General features: G+C 42.5%; 1 protein-coding gene across 7 annotated transcripts in view; it reads right to left on the bottom strand.

Moving 5' to 3' along the window:
- The window catches only part of NF2 (NF2, moesin-ezrin-radixin like (MERLIN) tumor suppressor), an 85,730-nt gene that overhangs the window by 41,719 nt on the left and 24,052 nt on the right, over positions 1-19,959 (bottom strand). For all 7 annotated transcript variants that reach the window (XM_054996096.1, XM_054996090.1, XM_054996093.1 and 4 more), the window contains 6 exons: positions 11,038-11,106; positions 9,966-10,048; positions 7,477-7,552; positions 6,967-7,101; positions 5,215-5,289; positions 2,651-2,764 (listed from right to left, as the gene is read on the bottom strand). In XM_054996096.1, coding sequence (XP_054852071.1) covers positions 2,651-2,764; positions 5,215-5,289; positions 6,967-7,101; positions 7,477-7,552; positions 9,966-10,048; positions 11,038-11,106 — 552 coding nt within the window. The remainder of the gene's footprint in view (positions 1-2,650; positions 2,765-5,214; positions 5,290-6,966; positions 7,102-7,476; positions 7,553-9,965; positions 10,049-11,037; positions 11,107-19,959) is intronic.

The following is a 19,959-nucleotide window of genomic DNA, read 5'->3' as shown; positions in this document are numbered from 1 at the left end:
TACATTCCTTTCGGACCGATTTGGTTTGTGCCGCTCAAGTTGAACTAGACACAGGCTGTCTCCTTGGCAAACCCAGAGAGACCATCACTGTACTAACTTCCCCAAGAAATGAACTCTAAGTCCAGAGTAACATCTCTGACATGGGCAAATCTAAGCACAGCCCTTTAACCTGGTGCTCTGATGGGCTTAGCATCTCCCTGCGCAGTAACAGACTGAACTGCTGCTGCTACATAGCAGCTTACCAAGAAGCAGCAATCTATATTCTGAACAGCACCATACAGATTAGCTGTGTGGGTTTCAGCAAGTAGAAAAGGTCTACAAGTAGAAAACAATGATTCATACAATCCAATTTGCTGATGTGTGCTCATTGGCTCCACGCTGCTGCCTGCAATGTGCTGTGTCTGCCGGCTGGGCTGACCTGCAGAGAATAAAGGAGGCCAGGCCCAAAATTAGCATGCAAGCAGCATGCAACGGAATGTCGGTGTGCATTCCATCACCATCTAATTAGGACACGGGAGCGCACAACTCTCCCTCCCAGTCCTATCTTAACTGCAACCAACCTCCCCCAAACACTGTGGACTTGCTAACACCAAACTCCATACACAGATCTTGGGATGCATATACATTTAAAGACTGGGAGTGTGTACACAGACATTTAATATCTATACATTCGCTGTCTCCATTTGTGTTCTTGGAAGGTAAAAGCCAAGAAAGGAAAGAAAAAGTATCCCCTAACTGGCAAGAAATTACAAAATGGAAACCTCTCAATGAACACTTTGTTAGTAAAAACAATGTACAAGAGATCATAAAAGGATTTTTGTGGGCCCAAACAAAGTTAGATCTTTGGTTTAATTTACATGTTAGGCATCTCTTTGTTCATATGGTTGCTTGCTACACATTGTTGCCCTTGAACACTGACAGCCCAATGAAATTTGGAGCACATGTATGGGACATTCTGTTTCAAATCTGACACCCATCTTAAAACCTCTGCACCTGTTAGGGAACTTAGAAAGACACAACCACAACGGAACACAGGATCTTTCTGAACCATTGAGATATCATAATAATACTTCTCCATTGCATTTATGACATAATTCTTTGTTTGAAGTTTACGTATCCAGTTGACACCTGTACCCATTTTATTTTTAAGTATGGGAAAGATACAAAACAGATGGTAACGCGTATCTGAAGTGAGGCATCACAAACACTGTGATTTGCTACTGGTAAATCTAAATATATTACAGCAAATACATTAAATTTAATTTGTTATCTACAAAACAAATCCAGGAGAACAATGATCACCTATACAATAATTGTGGAAGTGATGGTAGACAGAACATGAGCAATGTTCTAATTATCAAAAGGATCCAGAACAGTAAGTACCATAAACTTCACCACTATGTTGCCTTGCGTACTATCTGTTGATTTAAGTATGTGCTCCTATGAACTACCTGTGCTTCATGCTGTCTAATGTCAGCCCTAGAACTGCTTGTTCTGTTTCAGCATTTCTTCAACTCTGTAATGGATTCTTACTAATGCTACTTCTTTGTAAACTTGCGTTTATTTACTCTATGGCATTATTTATGGAAGTGTCCTTGAAACTGACTGTACTAATCTCAGACTGTGTAATTCGCCTTGAGTCTCAGTGAGAAAGGCAAACTATAAATAAATATCTGCCCCCTTTTTGGAGAAGAAAATGAAAAGCAGCATGGTCCATCAGTCCTATCGTGCTGTCGACCAGCAGTTCTGAATAATTCACATGGATGTTAGAGTGAATGCTCAAAATTTGGTCAACACTAATTTTCGCATTAAAATATTTACAATTCCAAATTGATTTTGTTTATGTCAGAAAAACTGCTACATCTAATAGTAAACTGGCTGGTCTCTGTGTGGATAATGAGAGCCACACAATGGTGCCACCCACAACAAACAGGACAGAAGTGTCTACATAGTTAAGGGTCTTTCCAAGTATGCAGGAAAATATGACTTTGTACATTAACTATGTCCTGACATGGCCCAGGCTAGCTCAATCTTGTTAGGACCAGCTAAGCAGGACCAGCTCTGGCTAGTATTTGGATGGAAGACCACCAAGGAAGCCTAGGGCTGCTACACACAGGCAGGCAATGGCAAAACCACCTCTGAAGTCTCTTGCCTTGAAAGCTCCATAGGATTGCCATAAGTTGACTGCAACTTGGAAAAAAAATAACCAAAAAGGAGGGGGAAACAAAATCCATCTTGATGAGGATTATGTTCCAAGAGGCACAGAATACTGAATGTCAGTTATAGGAGAAAAAAGGTCCCAAGAGGATGGAATTGGCTTGCTTACGCCCCTCAGAACACTGAGAATCCTGGAAAGGGAGTGGTATGATTTCCATGTTGCTCCCCACATACAAACCACAATCCCTCAGAAGCCCTCTGCAACTATAGAAATGTATTTTTCCACAACCATGTAAACAACTACATTTAGGTGTGTTTTTCCTGAGCTTGTGCATATTCAGAAAACTTGATAGAGATGATCAACACGTCCTTGTCAATGTCAACATTATCCAGAATTTCAGGCATTCATTGTAACATATATGCAGCAGATCCCTTTTGGGATGTTCCGTGACTCTGGGACAACAACTCCAATGGGTGCCAAAAACTCTCTCACCTGTTTCCTGGCCTTCTCCTCCCTGGCTTGTGCTTTCATCTGCTGGACCTCAAGGGAATCTGCTTTCCGCCTCCTCATGAACAAGTCATGGTTCCCAATGCACAGCTGAAGGATCTGTTCCACCCGACAACAAGGACAGGGGATAAAATGCAATACTCGTTAACACTGCACAGTGCCTCAAAAGCATCTTTGTTCCACTTGCCTCCTAGAACCTCATGGCAACTCCCATGAGAAGAATTTCCAGGCAGTCCTCACCAGAAGGCTCAGAGATGGTATGGAGATCCTCTGTACAATGAGGGTAAATCATGTGGGTGGCTAGTCTGTGTGTTGCAGCTGCCATATGGAACAGCTGATGTACAGAGTTGGTTTCAGGCAGCATCAGCATGGCAACTGTAATGTGTACACCAGGTTTACATTCCCACTGAGGCTGCATAATGGCTCGTTCCTGCTGTTCTCATAGTTGTTTGCACTCTGTCATGTATATTTTCACCCTGGCTTTTTTAAAAAAAATCCAAAGCAGCTCGGGCAAGGGTCTGCTTAATACTTTCATCTCTGGCCATTTCCCACCCACTCAAAAAACAAAATCAACACAGATTCAGCTGATTTTGTTTCACAAGAGAAAATATGCTGGTATATGGATCATTGCCCTTACAAATTGAAACACAGTTGGGATTGATGGGGGTTGTGATGTTGAGCAGAAACAGGCAGAAAAAATAGCCCCCTGCACCAGCCTTCCATTCAAGACCACTATCACATAGATGCATTTGGCGCAAAAAAAGGAAGGGAGCAATAAACATGACTGAGCATCAAGATTAGTTTAGGCTTTATTCAGGTTCCTTCAGAGAATTCTAGGCCCTGATTTCTTGCAGCGTTTTCCATAGAGATGAACAGGTTCCCCACCTCCATTCTGAGGGTTGGCTGATCTCTGGTTATTCCTTAGTTTCCTGCTACAGTAACTTTCCTTTGAATTTTGTCACTCTTCCATTTAGTACACACTATTAGTGCACAATCCTCACCTCCTTACTGTCCATGAAGGCCAAAGAGCCTGGGAGAGAAACTGGAGAGGGATGTCATCCATGGGTGAGTACCTAGGACTCTGTATTTGTGGGAGAAATATGCCCAAATCCTTCAAAAGGTCTCCTCTAAGTGTGCACTCCAGGAAAAAATGAGAAGGTAGTCTAGAGATATGTAATTCTCTATACTAGGATCACCCTGACCTGGATAGCCCAGGTGAGCCTTATTTCATCAGATCTCAGAGGCTAAGCAGGTCAGCCTTGGTTAATAATTGGATGGGAGACCTCCAACGAAGACCAGGGTTGCAGAAAAAGGCAATGGCAAACCATCTCTGTCAGTCTCTTATCATGAAAACCCTGCCAGGGGTCGTCATAAATCAACTATGACTTGACAGCACTCTCCACACACATACTAGGATCACAAAAAGCACTCCAGGGCTTAACTGAGACCCCCTCCCATTAGCTTTTCTAATGTGATATAAAAAAATTATATCATGTTAGAGTATTCAATTAGTTTTCAGTGTACTTTAACAGGCAAAATATATTGAGGTCTCCTGGCATTAAAGGATACTAGGAGCTCAGGTGCAGGATTATTCTCTTGCTAAACATTATTCAGGTGTTTAACCTATTGCCTTTAAGACTCAAGGTCTGTGGAAGAACAGGCAAATTAGTGTTTTCAGCTCAGAAAGAAGTGTCAGCAGGACAGCACAGGAAAAATAATAAGGCCCACTAGACCAGTGCTCTGACTATTAGGCTCTTGAATAACACTACGCAAATATAGTCAGAGTTCAGAGAGGAAAACAACAGGGGTCCTGGAGGAAATGGTTTACCCAAGAGCACAGTGCTCCAGGAGACCAATTTCTGAGTGGGACCTGCCAACCAGTCAAACAAAGCCACTCTGCTGCTTCAGCTGTGTCTTGTTCCCTTGTCAAGCAGGCCCTTCATGCAAGACAAAAGTTTCTCAGAAACATTCAGAGAACTGCTGTCCTGCCTGCCTTCAAATGCCCCAGGGAAATATCCCTTTCAAGGGAGGCATACAACCATGGCTGAGGGGTGGGTTTTCAGATGAGACTAATAGCTCGAGGTTTTATCGCCAATTTGCTTTATGGCCCATGTCCCTTTCTAGGGCACTTTATGTCCAATTCTAGGAGTCTCTATGAAATAAACAAGACTCAGAAGAGCTTGCAGTTTAAATATAGAAAAGGGGTGGAAGACAACATATAGAACAGAGGGAAATGTGAGGATAAAACCCAGTCAGGAATGGGGGAAGACGTGAGGAATGGAAGAGTCAAGGATGACAAAGGATGAATACAAGCAAACCCAACTACACGTGCTCAGAGTTTCTAGCACATTTCCTTTCTAAAAATCAGCCACATGGGGATTCATTTGGGAATCCAATTTGGATCAGAACTCTGGCACGTGCATGCGAGTGTGAAGCCTCTCCCCTAACCCCATGCATCATGTTTCCAATCTGGAATGATCCCAAGGCACTGCTATTTGTGGCAAGTACTGCTGCTCCAGTGCAACAGTTGTGTCTTAGTACATACTTACCAGTTTATTTACACGTAGCTTTGAGGAGTTGAATTTGAACACATCAGTTTTTTTATCCAATGGCTTTATCGTAAACTGTAAGAGACATAAAAGTTGTTAAACTCATACACTGAAAAAGAAAAGGGAAGGAAAAACTAAGAGGATATCGCATGAGGGTTAATCCAGGTTAGCAGAGGGCTAGAGGAACAGGCTAGAGGTTCATTTTCTCGCCAGCTGCCAAAACAGAATCAATCAAGGGACAACTGTTCCCCTGGGATGGGAAAGCTCAGTACTTCAGAGGTCTCATGTACTTCAAATATTTTCACAGCCCACAAACTAGATGTCACATTAAAGCCAATCTGTAGAGCCACTAAGCACAAGAAGAAGATCATTACAGGAAGGCACACGCAAATGCCTGGAAGCAGCCACTGCAGTTGCAACAATCCTGTAGGGTCCCAATTGGCACCTTCATACCTTCATCTTCCCCTCCCCAGGAACACACAGAAACAGATACAAACAGTAAGTTTTTGCCCAAAGACAATACTGAGTGAAAGCTTTATTCATCAATGACAGAAGAGAGGATTTCATTGCTTGTTTTTAGCAATGAAAATCTGGTTTGGTTTCTCAGGTGAGCTGGCAGCCTTAGAGTGAGGAATGTAACTTGCTGCCTTGAATTCTTCTCCTGCAAAAACTCCTATACTTGCTGCTAGCAATTGGGCAAGGGAAAGCAATCCCAGTTTCAACTAATGAGTTGATCACTGCCACAGTAGATTAAACACCTCTGATGTGTCAGCATAGCTGTACTGCGCTGCTATTAAGCCTGCTTACTATCATGTCAAATCTTACTTGTGGCCATATTATTATGAGCATTATTGACAGGATAAAAGATGACAGATCTTTCACTCAAGGGGCAAATCTATTACTGTCGATTATGTTCAAAGCCTAGTGGATGAGGTTTCAGGCCTTCCGTTCCTGGGGGAATGCACAGTCAGGAAGTTTACAATGAGAAAACCTGCATAAAGACAGCAAAAAAAAAATCTCCAAAGAATAAAAAGTAAGTGATGTAATAAGATTATTTCTCAGAGTAGATTTTTTTCAAGAGGGACCATCATGAGCTAATTGCTTATGGCTTGAGTAATAAAAGTAACTGAAGTGGAACATCTTAAGCTTTTTGCCCTTGCTAGATAATGCTATTAAATGACCGATCCTGTTGCCTACTCCCACCTGCTAAAAAAAAAATCACATTGCTAATGTCTTCTACGTGAGCATTTATCTGAAAATTTCAGCCCTAAAGTAAGGAAATGGTAGCCAGTGTTGTATGAGGAATTGAAGCTCGATTTATGGAGGAATAAAGCTCGATTCATATTAAAACTATGTTTGTGCCTCTGATTTTTAAGAGCTGCAGAGCCCAGGAAGTTCAGAAATTTTCTGCAGTGCTGTTAGAAGAATAGGATCCAAAGGCTCTAACCCTTACACCATGGTAGTTAAAAGGCAGAACACAGCCACGGTAGGGCAGGTAGCCTTGCTCAGGCTGAGCACACCAGGGGCAGTTCCATTTTTAAAAATGCAAACACTCTGAATAATAAAAATAAAATAAAAACAGACTGAGAGCTTCTATTGTAGCCTTTACATGTCTTAATGCTCTTCTCTAAGCATTGGCAAGAGCAAATTTAGTCAAGCAAGAGATAAAACTATCCTAATCCATTATTGTTGAATTCACTAGTATTTGTGTAGACAGGTGGGGAAGGGCAAGGAGAAGCAAAATATGCCTACCTCCTTGTCACTATAAGAGACATTCCGAATCTCATTCCACGGAAAGGAGATTTTGGGGGTCAACTTGTTTTCCAGGTCATATATGTGGAGACCCAAGGCATCAACTCCCAGCAGCAGTTCAGTTCCTTTCTTATTCTAAAAAAAAAATGACAAAGGGGCGAAAATACACAGGATTTCCATTTGGGGCTTCTTAGCAGATCTGATGCATGAGACACAATCCATCTAGCTCTATCCAACCTTGTTCCAGTAGCCCTGCAACATCAAAGGGTGGCGACGAGGGGGGGGGGGGAAGTGTCTTTAGGCTTTCCAAGGTAGAGTGAGCTGCAGTACCAATGACTCATTCACCCCCTTGGGAAAACCTCTCAATGGCGCAGGTGAAACTAGAACAGGGAATGTGCCAACACAACAAATATTCTATACAGAACTCTCCCTCTGCGACACAGAAGCTTCTTCTGGCAACTATTTGAAGAGCTGAAGACTTTCTGCTAAGCTGCCTCTATTAGGACTTACCCTAATAGCAAAGTAATTCACACCATACATCTCTAGGTCCTGAGCAATCTTCAGATACTCCATTTCAGCCTCATCCCTGCAACACAAACAGAGGGTAAAAGTTTACATTTGTAAAAAGTTCAGCAAAATGGGGAAGCTTGTAGTTCGTGCACAAGAGAGTGAAACGGGTTCTTGACTTCACCAGCACATCAAGTACCAGAGCCAGCACTGTCTCTGTTTCAAGGCATCAAGTTTTTGTTCACAACCAAGATCAATAAAGATCTATAAAAAATCCAAGTCTGCAAGTCTACTGCATTTTAATGTCTATTAAAATGGATGCATAGCAAGAGAGAGAAATGACAAAAATGTTGACCTTTCTCCATTAAGATCCAGAGTAATCTTCTACTCCTGGACACCCTAAGTTTCAGTTCTGCAGTGGATACGAACACAAAGATTTTATTCTCATTGTTAGAAGGCTATTTATTTCTTTAGATATTTATAATCCACTTTCCTCACCAATTGGGACACAAAGCAGCTTACAACACTGTCTTCCCCTCCTCCATTTTATCCTCACAACAACCATCCTGTGAGGTAGGGTAGACTGAGAGTGTGTGTCTAGTTCAAGGTCATCCACAAAGCTTCCATGGCAAAGTAAGGATTTGAACCTCAGTCTCCCAGATCCTAGTCTGAAACTCTCTAACCACTACACACTAGGGGGTCAGTGTGGTGTAATGGTTAGAGTGTCAGACTAGAATCTGAAAGGCCCAAGTTTCATTCCTCACTCTGCTATGGAAGCTTGCTGGGTGGCCTCATGCCAGTCATATAACTCAAGCCTCACCTATCTCAGAGGGTTCTTGTGAGGATAAAATGGTAGAAGGAAAACAATGTAAGCTGCTTTGGGTCCCCGCTGGGGAGACAGGTGGGTATAAATGAAGTAAATAATAAAAACTTCACAACACCAACTCTCCTGTTGAAGGAAGGGAAACTGGGATGAAATAAGTGGGATTAGGGAGACTAGTTATTTTCTATGTCTGTCTCCAGTATCAGAAATTACTCAACCAACAGACCTGAAACTTAATAGGACTTGCAGCAAGGATCTCACAGGAGGATGTGTGGGATAACATGGTTTGTCCAGTAACTTCCAAATCAATCCTAAACTTTACTATTCACTATTCTAAAACAAACAATGATCAAAATACAGCCTTCAAGCAGGACAACAAACACTACAACTTATCAGAATTTCACAGAAGACCATTTTCAAGCTTGGTGATGCTCAAGGGTAGACAATTCCTAGCCAAAATATCAGAAACAAGATGGCAAATAGATTATCATTTTAAACTTGCTGCCTGAGTCAAAGATGTTTTATCATAATTCTTTTTTCTAAGGCAACTGCAATGATCTTCTAAAGAAACTTTACAACATCCTGGCAATAAATATCATGTTAATAAGCATAAAACTACACATTTGAGGTTTAGCCAGTATTGCTGAGGAAGGGACATGTGTCCACCTGACACTGTGGGCAGAGTTCAGCAGATCGAAGGTTTGCTCTTTCCATATATTTTGCAGAGGTCAGGCTTACTGGGTACCCTAGTAATATAGAGAGATCCATGTGACTATTTTTCTATTCTATCATACAGTAGGTTTTTCTTATTTTCCTACCACTTTTAGAAGGACAAAAGAAGTTCAGAAATTCCTCACCTCAATATGACGTTACTCTGAAAAAACAACTGCATGAATGGGCTCCACAAATAGCAGTTTCCTACGTTTTGGGAAGCCCATTGAGAAGAGTAATCTCTGATAGGAACATAACTGCAGTTGTATTGACAAGCCCACTTTCAAATACACACACATGCTGGATCTACTTTCCCAATAGTATGATCTCTCACAACTGTGATCATATGGGCCTTTCCTACCAAACTATTGTACTCCCTTCCTGGAAGGCTGACAATCAGATGGGAAAGACCCATGCAATCATCTCCACGACAAATGCCACTGCAGCATTCACACACATTCTCATCTGGCCCAGGTGAGAAGCCCCACCTGCAAGCGATGGTTAGAATGAACTTTGGTAGGCAGCATATTTTCAGGGTCATTTTCCTAGGCCCATAGTGCCCCCATAAGGACAGTGGCAGGAACCCCAGTAAGCCAGAGACAGGCTTGAACATCATGCACTCCAAGCATATCTTTTAGTCACTCTACCACCAAGAGCTTCAGTCCACCTAAGATATCTTTCTTGTATTGTTTTAACCTGTTGTAAGCGCCCCTGGAAAGAGAACCAATATGGTGCAGTGGCTTGAGTGCTGGACAACACTTGGGGGGGGGGGGGGGACTCTGGTTCAAATCCCCACTCAACCATGAACCTAAGTGCCCTTGAGTCGATTTCTCTAAATCTTTTTTTTAAGCAATACTGCAGCCATGTGGGATCATGCCACAGGCTGTATAAAGGGAGTACAAGCTGCTCTACTGAGATTCATTTATCAGCCACAGGGCTGTGTTTCTTTGAGACTCACCTGGCTCTGCCTCGATGTTGGCCATACCAGGCTGTTATTCTTTCCTCCCACATTTCTGGGGTCATCTGGTAAAGGTTTATAACCTGGGAAGGGGACATAATGGAAGCTTAGCTTAGCTTATTGGCCTAACTATGGTTTTGCTTCAACAAGATGCATCCAGTATGGTTTAATAGGTTGAGGCTGACCAAATTTCCAATCCCACCACAAGCAGGATACTAATTGTCCACTCCTATGTATGTCTTCTCAGAAGAAAATCCCACTGTATTCACTGAGCTTGTTCTTAAGTAAGCATGTGCAGGATTGCAAACTTAAGTTGCAAACTTAAGTTTGCAAGAGCCAGTTTGGTGTAGTGGTTAAGAGCACAGGACTCTAATCCGGAGAACCAGGTTTGATTCCTCACTCCTCCACTTGAAGCCAGCTGGGTGACCGTGGGTCAGTCACAGCTTCTAGGAGCTCTCTCAGCCCCAGGGGATAATAATAACATACTTTGTAAACCGCTCTGAGTGGGTGTTAAGTCATCCTGAAGGGTGGTATATAAATCGATTGTTGTTATTATTATGTTATTATAAGTGGCCTTCAAAAAGCTGCAAAGTCTTTCAGTCACTGTTACACATCATCCAAATGCAGGTAACAAAAGTAATAAAACACTTGTATGGACATTTACACATATCATTTTTACATACTTTTACCAACACAAATATTGAGTCAAAAAAGCAACGTTATGAGAAGCTTTATATTAATCAAAATACAAAGTTACACCTTGTCCAGACAGACAAGAACTTGTATTTCCTAAGGCCTTCAGAAGCAATTAAAATATGCTGCAATGAAGGAAGCAGAAAATCAAGTTATAACCCTATTTCTCACACTGGTCAAGCCACCAAACCTTGAAGTAGCATAACAATGATAACAGTGGCTTAATTTGGACTCATGCCAAAAATGTAGCGGAAAGGTCGATGTTAACGGGGGCCTGGAACAAAGTTCAAACACAGTCATTAGACTGACACAACTGAAGACCAACAGGTTCCAGACACACAACCCGCTAATACATTTGCTGCATGAACTAGAGTCTTACCCGCTTGGGAAGTAGCTCCTCTTGAGCCAGGAAGCCCCGCTTGTGAACCGTGGGATCGTAATCTCCATACTGCAAAGGCACAAATACTTTAAAAGTTGAAACAAGCTGTAATATGCAGCACTGGTTAATAAAGTACAGAGACGGCCTTCCTACTGGTAGTTTCCAGGCACATGTAGTTTCCAGAGGAAGTGCAGAAGTAAATCCCATTCAGAACAACACAGCGTATTCCAGGTCTTGGACTATGGCAGGGTTAACACAGTAATTTGTATTTGTTGTAGCTTTGCTGCTTTCCCCATCCCAAATATTAAAGCCCGGGCTGCACGCCCTTGAATGATACAAACATCAGCACCAAGGTAATCAAAATTCTGCAGTAAGATGTATTCCGCAATCTATTAAAATTCCATAGATCAGGCTTGCACGTATTATCTTGCATATGATTTATTCTGCTTCTGGTAGTCATAGGGGGAGAAGCAGCTAGGCCAGGCACTAAAATCCCGTATCCTCCTGACAATTGTTTTGTGTGCCCTCATTCTGACTCTAGAGATTTCATCAGCTATCCACTTTCACGCCTATAAAAAAATCTCAGGCATTTAATATTGAGACAGCATTCATCATATGATGTAATTCTTGGAACAGAGAAAATGGTCCATCGGGTTCTGGATTTTGAAAGCAGAATCTTCAGGAACAGCTAGAAGATTATAAAGAGCTAGCCACACAAACACAAAAGATGACACTGGTGGCTGAATCTGAATTCATACGGATGTTGAGGGGAAGGACCAGAAGACATCAACTAGGGACATGGGCAAGGGACTGATCATTCTGCAAATGGCAACTCACCCCTGCTGCCAAATAGAGCTTCTATTTGTGCTGTTGGGGCAAACCAACAAGTCCTTACAAAAGTCCTGATCAGGTCCTGAATCCAAGATTCCAGGGCTTGAGCAGGGAACTTCATGGCCCAAAGATGGGACTTTGACTAGCAAGCTAATGTGGACTGCGTGTGATCAACCCTCCAAGCCCTCTTCAGCTATACAAGTAAATAAAGATGTGTAGCATCAGCCCTTGTGATTGGCAGGCAGCATGGCCTCTAGATTAGCCAAAAGAATAAATACTGGGAGCTTGGATTTTTTTATTTGCCTGGACAACAGAACAGTGCCCTCTGCTACTGAACTTCAGGTTCCAGATTCCAGCTAAAAGACTGGAAAACATTAGGTACAATTGCCCACCATCCTGGCATGCCAATTAGCTGGTTGAACCACCAGGGTATTTTATGTGGCACAAACACCAGCTTGTTAAGAAACGGCCTCAAAGCTGTTGGCAACCATTCCAGTCCCGTTCCATCAGGATTCCTGTTAATGCATTTGACTATCAACTTTCCTTGCAAGTAAGATTTAGATCGGCAGTCAGTCAGAGATGCTTCAGACAGCAGTCTGTCCTGCTGCCAAAAGCTCTTTTACCTAAATTGGGCAATTAAATATCACTGTTATCAGACAAGAACACCAAATCATTATTCACATTAGTACACAGGATCCATCATTTTTTGTCGATACTCTTCAAATAACAAGGAACCCAATGAAACAATCGCTTTGAAAATTAAGGATTCCAGCAAGCTGCTCCTATAATATACACAGAAAAGACATAGCACAAAAGGACATGGAGCAGCCACCTTGGAGTGGGTGACACAAGAGTGAGTGATTTACAAGCAATATATTCAGGAAATATTTTGATATGGATGTGCGACGTGCTGATATTGCCCAGTCAGAAAGTCAGGACATGATTTCCTTCCATCTTTAATCCCAGCATGTACAACATTTTCCTTCTCCGTGTCCTCTGAGAGGACTCAGCTCAGAGAGGAAGGGAGAGTGGGTTTAACAAGACAAATGGTGAAAGTGCATACAGGAAGTTAGGAGACACTCAATCAGCCTCCATTTAAAGTTGGAGCAAAAATGCCAGGGCTCAGCATTCATGACTTGCATATGTATCATCTTGGCAGCAAAGCCATTCCATGCCTCGTATGAGACAAGAGGGGCTTCAAGACGGAAGTGCCAAATTTGGCGCTAGCACAGATGCAAAGGAAGTGCTCGATCAGCATCTGACTCAGAGTTTGATTCATGTAAGAAATGCTGCAAAAGCTGATCCAATGAGGTTCCACACAGGCATTTGGCAGCTCCTGTAGGTTCCAATAAGAGCCCAGATATTTTTGGTGGACCTAACCATATTAAATACATGGCTGGATAAAGGATGGCCAAAAGCGTTTTATTTCAACCCAAGAAAAATCTAGGCTTTCTGGCATCAATCTTAAGAAGAGTCCAGTTCAAGCAAAAGTTGTGAATGGGGTGGTATGTTTTAAATAGATTAGTCAGAGCAACCAAAGTTTTAATTCCAAGTTTATCAGTGCAACTGAATTCATACTTCCAACAGCCACCATGAATGTCTGAGGAGGTTGGCAACCAGTAGCCTCAGACAGATTTGTGAGGTTTTTAGTGCCCACAATAACTATGAGTACAATTCCCCCCACCCCACCCCAAAATGGCTGATTGTCACAATAGTGCAAAAGCTACTTGATTAGCAGTTGGGTGGCTATCCTTGCATTCTTTCAAGGTTTTTGCTCTGGGGCTACTGGCAGTATGAACCAGCCTTTAGAAGCACAGTAGATTCTGGACTTCAAGAGTGACTTCTGTCATAAAGACCGTAGAGACATAATGGCCTAACACTCTCCATTCTACACCAAATGTAATAAAAAATACAGCTATGAAAGATCATTTCTCCCCTTCTTTCCCTTCTTTAGATGAAATGGCTATGCCTTTTCATTTAGCAGTAAAAACAGCAATTAACTAGAAGCCAAACAGGACCAACCCATGGCTGCTGACAATATTTTAGAGAAAAATTTGGCTGTTTAAAAATGCTGCAAGGGCCCAATCCATAGTGGTGGGGGGTAGGTTTTGGCACTTGGAGGGAAACAAGATCACTAGGTCCCACCATGCTGCACGCCCCCTCATAGAACTTTTTGAATGCCAAATTATTCTCCAAAATGGCATTGATGGCCACAGGTTTGGTCCATGGTTGCCATAACATCTAGTTTGGCTCTAAGGATGCCCAATACTGGTGGGCCTTAAACTTGTTTATTACTGCAGCTGTGTAACCCTTGGTATGACAGTACACCTAAGGCACATTCTATATTTTATGCTTCTAAATTTAGCAAAATAACTAAAACAAGCTATTCCTTCTAGGCATTAGTTTAGTGGTAGCCTCATTTAACTATCAGAGGCACCTAAGAAAAATTGCAGTCTTCCTTCAAGAACTTGAAAGAAGTACATTCATCAAGGTTTTTCAATAAATGAATATGAATTTCATTGACAGGTGAAAAGCCAAACCATTTTTAAAAAAATATTTAATCAGTTGTCATTCTTACTTATGAGTTTGTGATTTAACAAGAATAAACCTAAATGAAAAATTAAACAAGTCATTTCCACCCCCCACAGAAATCATGAATAGCATAAATATTTCAAGAGATGCTGGTTCAAATTATCTAACAAATTTAAAAAGAAAAAACATAAAAAGCTTTTCAATTAAATTAGGTCTTTTAAGTGTCAGGAAAATGGTTCTTCTTGAATGAACACTGATTCATGTTTCTGTTTATACTTGTAGATTGTTTCTCTACCACCCAGACATCTGGTTTTCCTTGTAACACATAAATTTTGTTTTCATTTATATTCGAGGTAACTAAGTGTTATTAGTTTTAGAAATAACAAATAACAGGAAAAAACATTGGCAGGAATCAGGGTGGTACAAAATCCAAGATGCTGCAACAAGCATAAATACTTACAATGACTCTCAATTTTCAGAAAAATTCTTTTGAATGTTTATTTCTGTGAGAAATGGTCTTTATTTATTTTTTTAAACATTTGCTGCTCAAAACAAACATATGCCCAGTGCTGGGAAATGGTCAGGATGGCAAAGAATTTGCAAAATACAGTGTGTGTATTGCTCAAAAACTACTTTCTCTGAAAAGCCTTTCTGACCTCAAAGACAAATGAATTGGATTCGAATTATATGTGCGTAATTCCCTTGATCCCTTGCTTCCCACTACCTCTTTCTAGACTGCAGGCTCTTTGGAACAGGGACTTCTTTTTCACTTGAGTTATTCTGTAAAATTTCAAATACCTCAACAGTACTATATTATTTTTATTACCACAGAGGATTAGATTATTTCAGGCACAGAATTCTAAGACGAGGGACAAATTAATTTCCACGTAAGGCGGGCACATCAATTAGCTAGTTGCCTACTATTTGATCACAATCAAATATTTTAAAATATTCCTTTTTTAAGAAGTTGTCAAATATTCCCTGAAACCAAGAATGCCACTGCATAGGTGGCAACACGTTTCATCATGGTATCGTTTGTTAGTGAGGCCAACAAGAAACAAGGGCTGCTTCTCTCACTAGGACCCTTCATGGCTGAGCGTTTCATGGCTGAACGTTTCAAATTAAGCCTGCCATGCCTGACACAGGAAGAAAGCTCTAATTTTACAGTTTCAGAGACAGAATGCAGCTTCTCCAGGGAAGACTTCACAAGTTGGATATATGCTCATAATATGTTGTAGTTCAGAAACAATGTGCTGCCCTGCTCAGAAATGCTAGGGGATTACTTCAACATCCCAGAACAAGACCACAGTTCCTACCCTCCAAATGGGCTTAAATCCACTAGCTGCCATGACACTGTCCCATTCTATACATATGGGTGGACACAGATACATAGATATCTTCAAGTAGTGTGGTTAGTTAATTGAAATTTGTGCGTATTTTGATTCTTCTATAAAGTAAGACTCGTCGTTTTCATTATATTTCCAAAAACAAATCATTTTTCTATAACATTAGCCGGCAACAAACAATAAGAGAAGAAATCTCCTTTCCTGCCCTATGAATTCTTACCCCAAGAATTGTGGTTAGGTCAAAGATGAAGGACAGAAAGAGAAGTACAGTCGTTGAGAGCAATGATGATGTGTAGTTCCTACAGCTACCACCCTTTTCAATAACTGGGGGAGGACACACTGCCTCTTGCCCAACAAGACAGAAATACCACAGCAGACTAATGAAAGGGGACTCTCCTCCTGGAACTCCTATAATTCTTAAGATAGTCCAGCACACATAGCCATGATTGGGCAAAAGTAGGCTCAGAATTCAATTCCTGAACCTTCAGTCAGTTCCTTTAGCTGGCACTGACTTCAGTCTAAAACAATAGATGAGAAACAAGAAGACCAAAATAGGGAACCTGAGGTCCAGGAGAGCCTTGTTTACATAAACAAAGATTCAAAAATTGATATTCCATCACTAATTACCTTGAGACTTGACCATTCCAATTTTGTACCTTACTTAAACAATTCTTTCCGTTAGTTGTCATCACTGGCCCTTTTTGCCTTTTGATTAGCTAGCCAGTTATTATTTATGATCGTTACAAAACCCTCAGGATAGTTCCCCTCCCTTCCACTGTTCTGTAAAAATCACCAAGGTGGAAAGGGAATCCATGAGGTAGGGGTGCTTGTCTCCAGCAAGCATGCAACTAGACTTAACGAACTCTGAAAATGATCCCTATGTACAGTTTCCCAATGAAACACGAGGTAATATCATATTCCCAAGCATGTGGACAGTCAATAACAGGCAAGAGCTCACTTATAAGAAAAAACATCTTATGCAATAGTGTAACAACAGTTTCTGAGCTCAACGGGTAGAATGGGCATAGGCTGCTATGCAAAGCTGTTTTCTTGCCAATTAAAGTTGTTCTACACACCTCCTGCTTGAGAACATAATGCAGGTACAGCAAAACCACAAGACAAATGCTCACCCATTCCGTTTAATAGCAAGACGGCCAGTGGGTGTTCAATACAATACACTCCTTTGTGAAGACTTATTAAGAGATTCATCTGCCCCAGCTGGGTAGCTCACTACACAAAATCACAGCATTTAATTTTAAGGTAAAAGATAAGGTGCATTAGTCACCACTTACAAGGACCACAAAGAATATGACTCGATAAAAATAACCATTTATCAATATTTGTGTGTCTAGAACATCATTTTACTACATAACTACACCGCCACCAGTAGTGCCTTTTTTGTTTGAACAAAGGTGAGATGACGCAAGAAGGCAGAGTACAAAGCAGTCAGTGAATGGAGGAGCTGTGAACATTAGAGAGGCAATGAACAAATCCATCACCACTCCCTGTATGATTGCAATCAAAGAAGTCATCAAGGAAGACAAGAGCAAAGTCATATCACACCAGTGACAAAGCTCATTCCACAAGATGGCACAAAGCAAAGGTTTGAGTATGATCACAAATGTACACCTCCGATGAGCAATTTGTCCTCAAAAGCTTCATTGAAAATATAGCTTGAAATTCAGCCAATTAATTTAGAACGGCTTGTCACGAATATGCCAGACAACAACTTGGGGGTCCACTGTGCTACCTTTTCTAAACGTTATTTGGAAGCTGCATCCCCTCAAATTTATTAAATGGTCCTTGAAAAGTCTTAATAGATGAGACAAAAGTCACAACAACGTGACATTTGAGTGCCAAAAGTTTCCAGAGTCTGGGAGTTTCAGTTCAGGAATAGGGGTGTGCACCAGAAAAAAATTCGGGTTTCCTGCTTCAGTTTATCCGAAGCAGGAAAAAACTTCGTAAACACCCAAAACCCTAAGTGGCAAGGCGCTTCGGATCCGGGTATTTAAAGCGCTTTGGTATGCTCCCTAAAGATTCAGAGCATACTGAAGTGAGGGGGGAAGCTTCCAGCCCCTCCACTCCCACCACCAACACCCCCCACCCCACTTACCTGGCCCTGGAAAGGGGTATTTAAACCCCTGCCAAAAGCTGCTTGGCGGGGATTTCCCCACCAAACTGCTGATCCCAGGATTTTAAATGCCCCTTTCCGTGCTTCTGTGCAGGCAGGGATTTCCCTGCCAAACAGCTGATCCTGAGGTTTAAATGCCCCTTCCCATGCCGCTGTGTAGTGGCATGGAAAGGGGCATTATAAACCCTGGACGGCTTCCATCAGCGGCTTGGCAAGCTGCTGATCCAAGGGGGGAATGCCCTTTCCCCACCGCGTCGCAGCAACAGGGGAACGGCATTTAAATTTTCCTTTCCTTGTCACTGTAAAGCGGCGGGGAAAGGGCATTTCTCCCCCCCCCCTTGGATCAGCTGCCTGGCCAGTGATAGGGAAAGGAACTTCACAGTGACAGGGAAAGGAACATTTCACTCCTGCAGGCTGATTCAGGGGTGAAATGCCCCTCTCCCTGCCGCTGTGCAGCAGCAGGGAGAGGTGCATTTCACCGTGGTAGGCTGCACTCAGCCACTTGTTGGGGAAATCCCTGACGAGCGGCTGATTCAAGGATTTAAATGACCCTCTTCATGCTGCTGCACAGCGGCAGGGAGAGGGGCATTTCACCCCGGCAGGCTGCGTTCAGCCACTTGTCGGGGAGACCCCTGACAAGCAGCTGATGTGAAGATGAAATGCCCCTCTCCATGCTGCTGTGCAGCGGCATGGAGAGGGGCAATTCAACCCCTTGACCCGAAGCTTCCCGAAGCTATACAAATAGCTTCAAGAATCTTTGATTCGGGGTTTCCAAAACAGCCCCAGTACACTTGGGCCATTTCGGAAATCGCAATTCTTTGCAAATCAGGTCCAATTCAGGTATTTTTCCCAAATCGGAAACGTGAATCACACACCCTTATTCAGGAACAATCGATTTATTTATTTATTTAATCGTTTCGTTAATTTGCTTTCTATTCCTCTCTGCCCACAAGTGGGCTCAGAGTCTATCACAACATTTTAAAATATACAATAAAACAGAAACGGGACTGGAAGGAACCCAGGACAGAGGAATCCTTCAGGAACTCCTGTAGCTGTTCCGCCACTGCCTGCTCAATCACCTTGTCCAGAAACGGGAGGTTCAAAACCAAGTGGTAACTGGATGGGTTGGTGGGGTCCAAAGATGTTTTTTTCAGGAGAGGCCAACCACTGCTTCCTTCAAGGCTCCAGGAAAGACTCCTGAGCTTAAGGAGACATTAACAATGGCCTCCAAGGGAACTCAAAGCCCATCAATGCTGGCCTTCACCAGCCACAATGGGCAAGGGTCCAAGGGGCAGGTAGTAGGCTGCACCACCTGCAGGGTCCTGTCAACCTCGTCCTGGGAGAGCAGACTGAAATGATCTAACATAAGTCCAGAAGATGGCCAAGGGGCCTCCAGTTCCCTTACTGTGTCAGTTGTGGCTGGTAGGTTATGGCAGAGAGACAAGATTTTGCCTGCGAAATAGTTCCCAAAGGCCTCACAGCTAATATTCGAATTATTAATTTTACAGTCTCCCTGCGATAGGGAGACCAAAGACCAAACAATTTTAAACAATTGTGCCGGGCGTGAGCTCGCAGACGCAATGGAGGCAGCATAATATTCTCTCTTCGTTGCCTTCACTGCCACCTCATAGGCTTTCATAAGCATCCTATAAGATGTTCTTTCCTCTTCATCTGGATTCTGCCTCCACGCTTGCTCAAACCATCTCAGCTTCCGTTCATCCGACGCAGCTCTTCGGTATACCAGGGTGCCAGCTTAATACAGGGGCGAAGAGGGCAACGGGGGGCAATCTCGTCAATGGCTTCAGAAAGACAGGAGTACCAGTCCTCCACCAGCACATCCAACAAACCACCAGGTGGCATCGGGTCCCGCAGAGCAGTCTGGAATCCAATGGGATCCATCAGTCTCCACGGGCGAGCATAAATCTGCTCTCCGCCTATGCAGGGGGGGCTGGTATGTCCAGACAAGCCTTCAAGATGAAGTGGTCCAACCATGGCACCGCTTCAATCACGTCCAGGTGACATAAATCCCCCTTCCAAAGATCAGATCCAGCGTGTGGCCCGCTTGATGATTGAGAGCTGATA

The sequence above is a fragment of the Eublepharis macularius genome, chromosome 13 (assembly GCF_028583425.1).
Source record: "Eublepharis macularius isolate TG4126 chromosome 13, MPM_Emac_v1.0, whole genome shotgun sequence".
Taxonomy (NCBI): Eukaryota; Metazoa; Chordata; class Lepidosauria; order Squamata; family Eublepharidae; genus Eublepharis; species Eublepharis macularius.
This window is presented reverse-complemented; position numbering and strand designations above follow the sequence as displayed.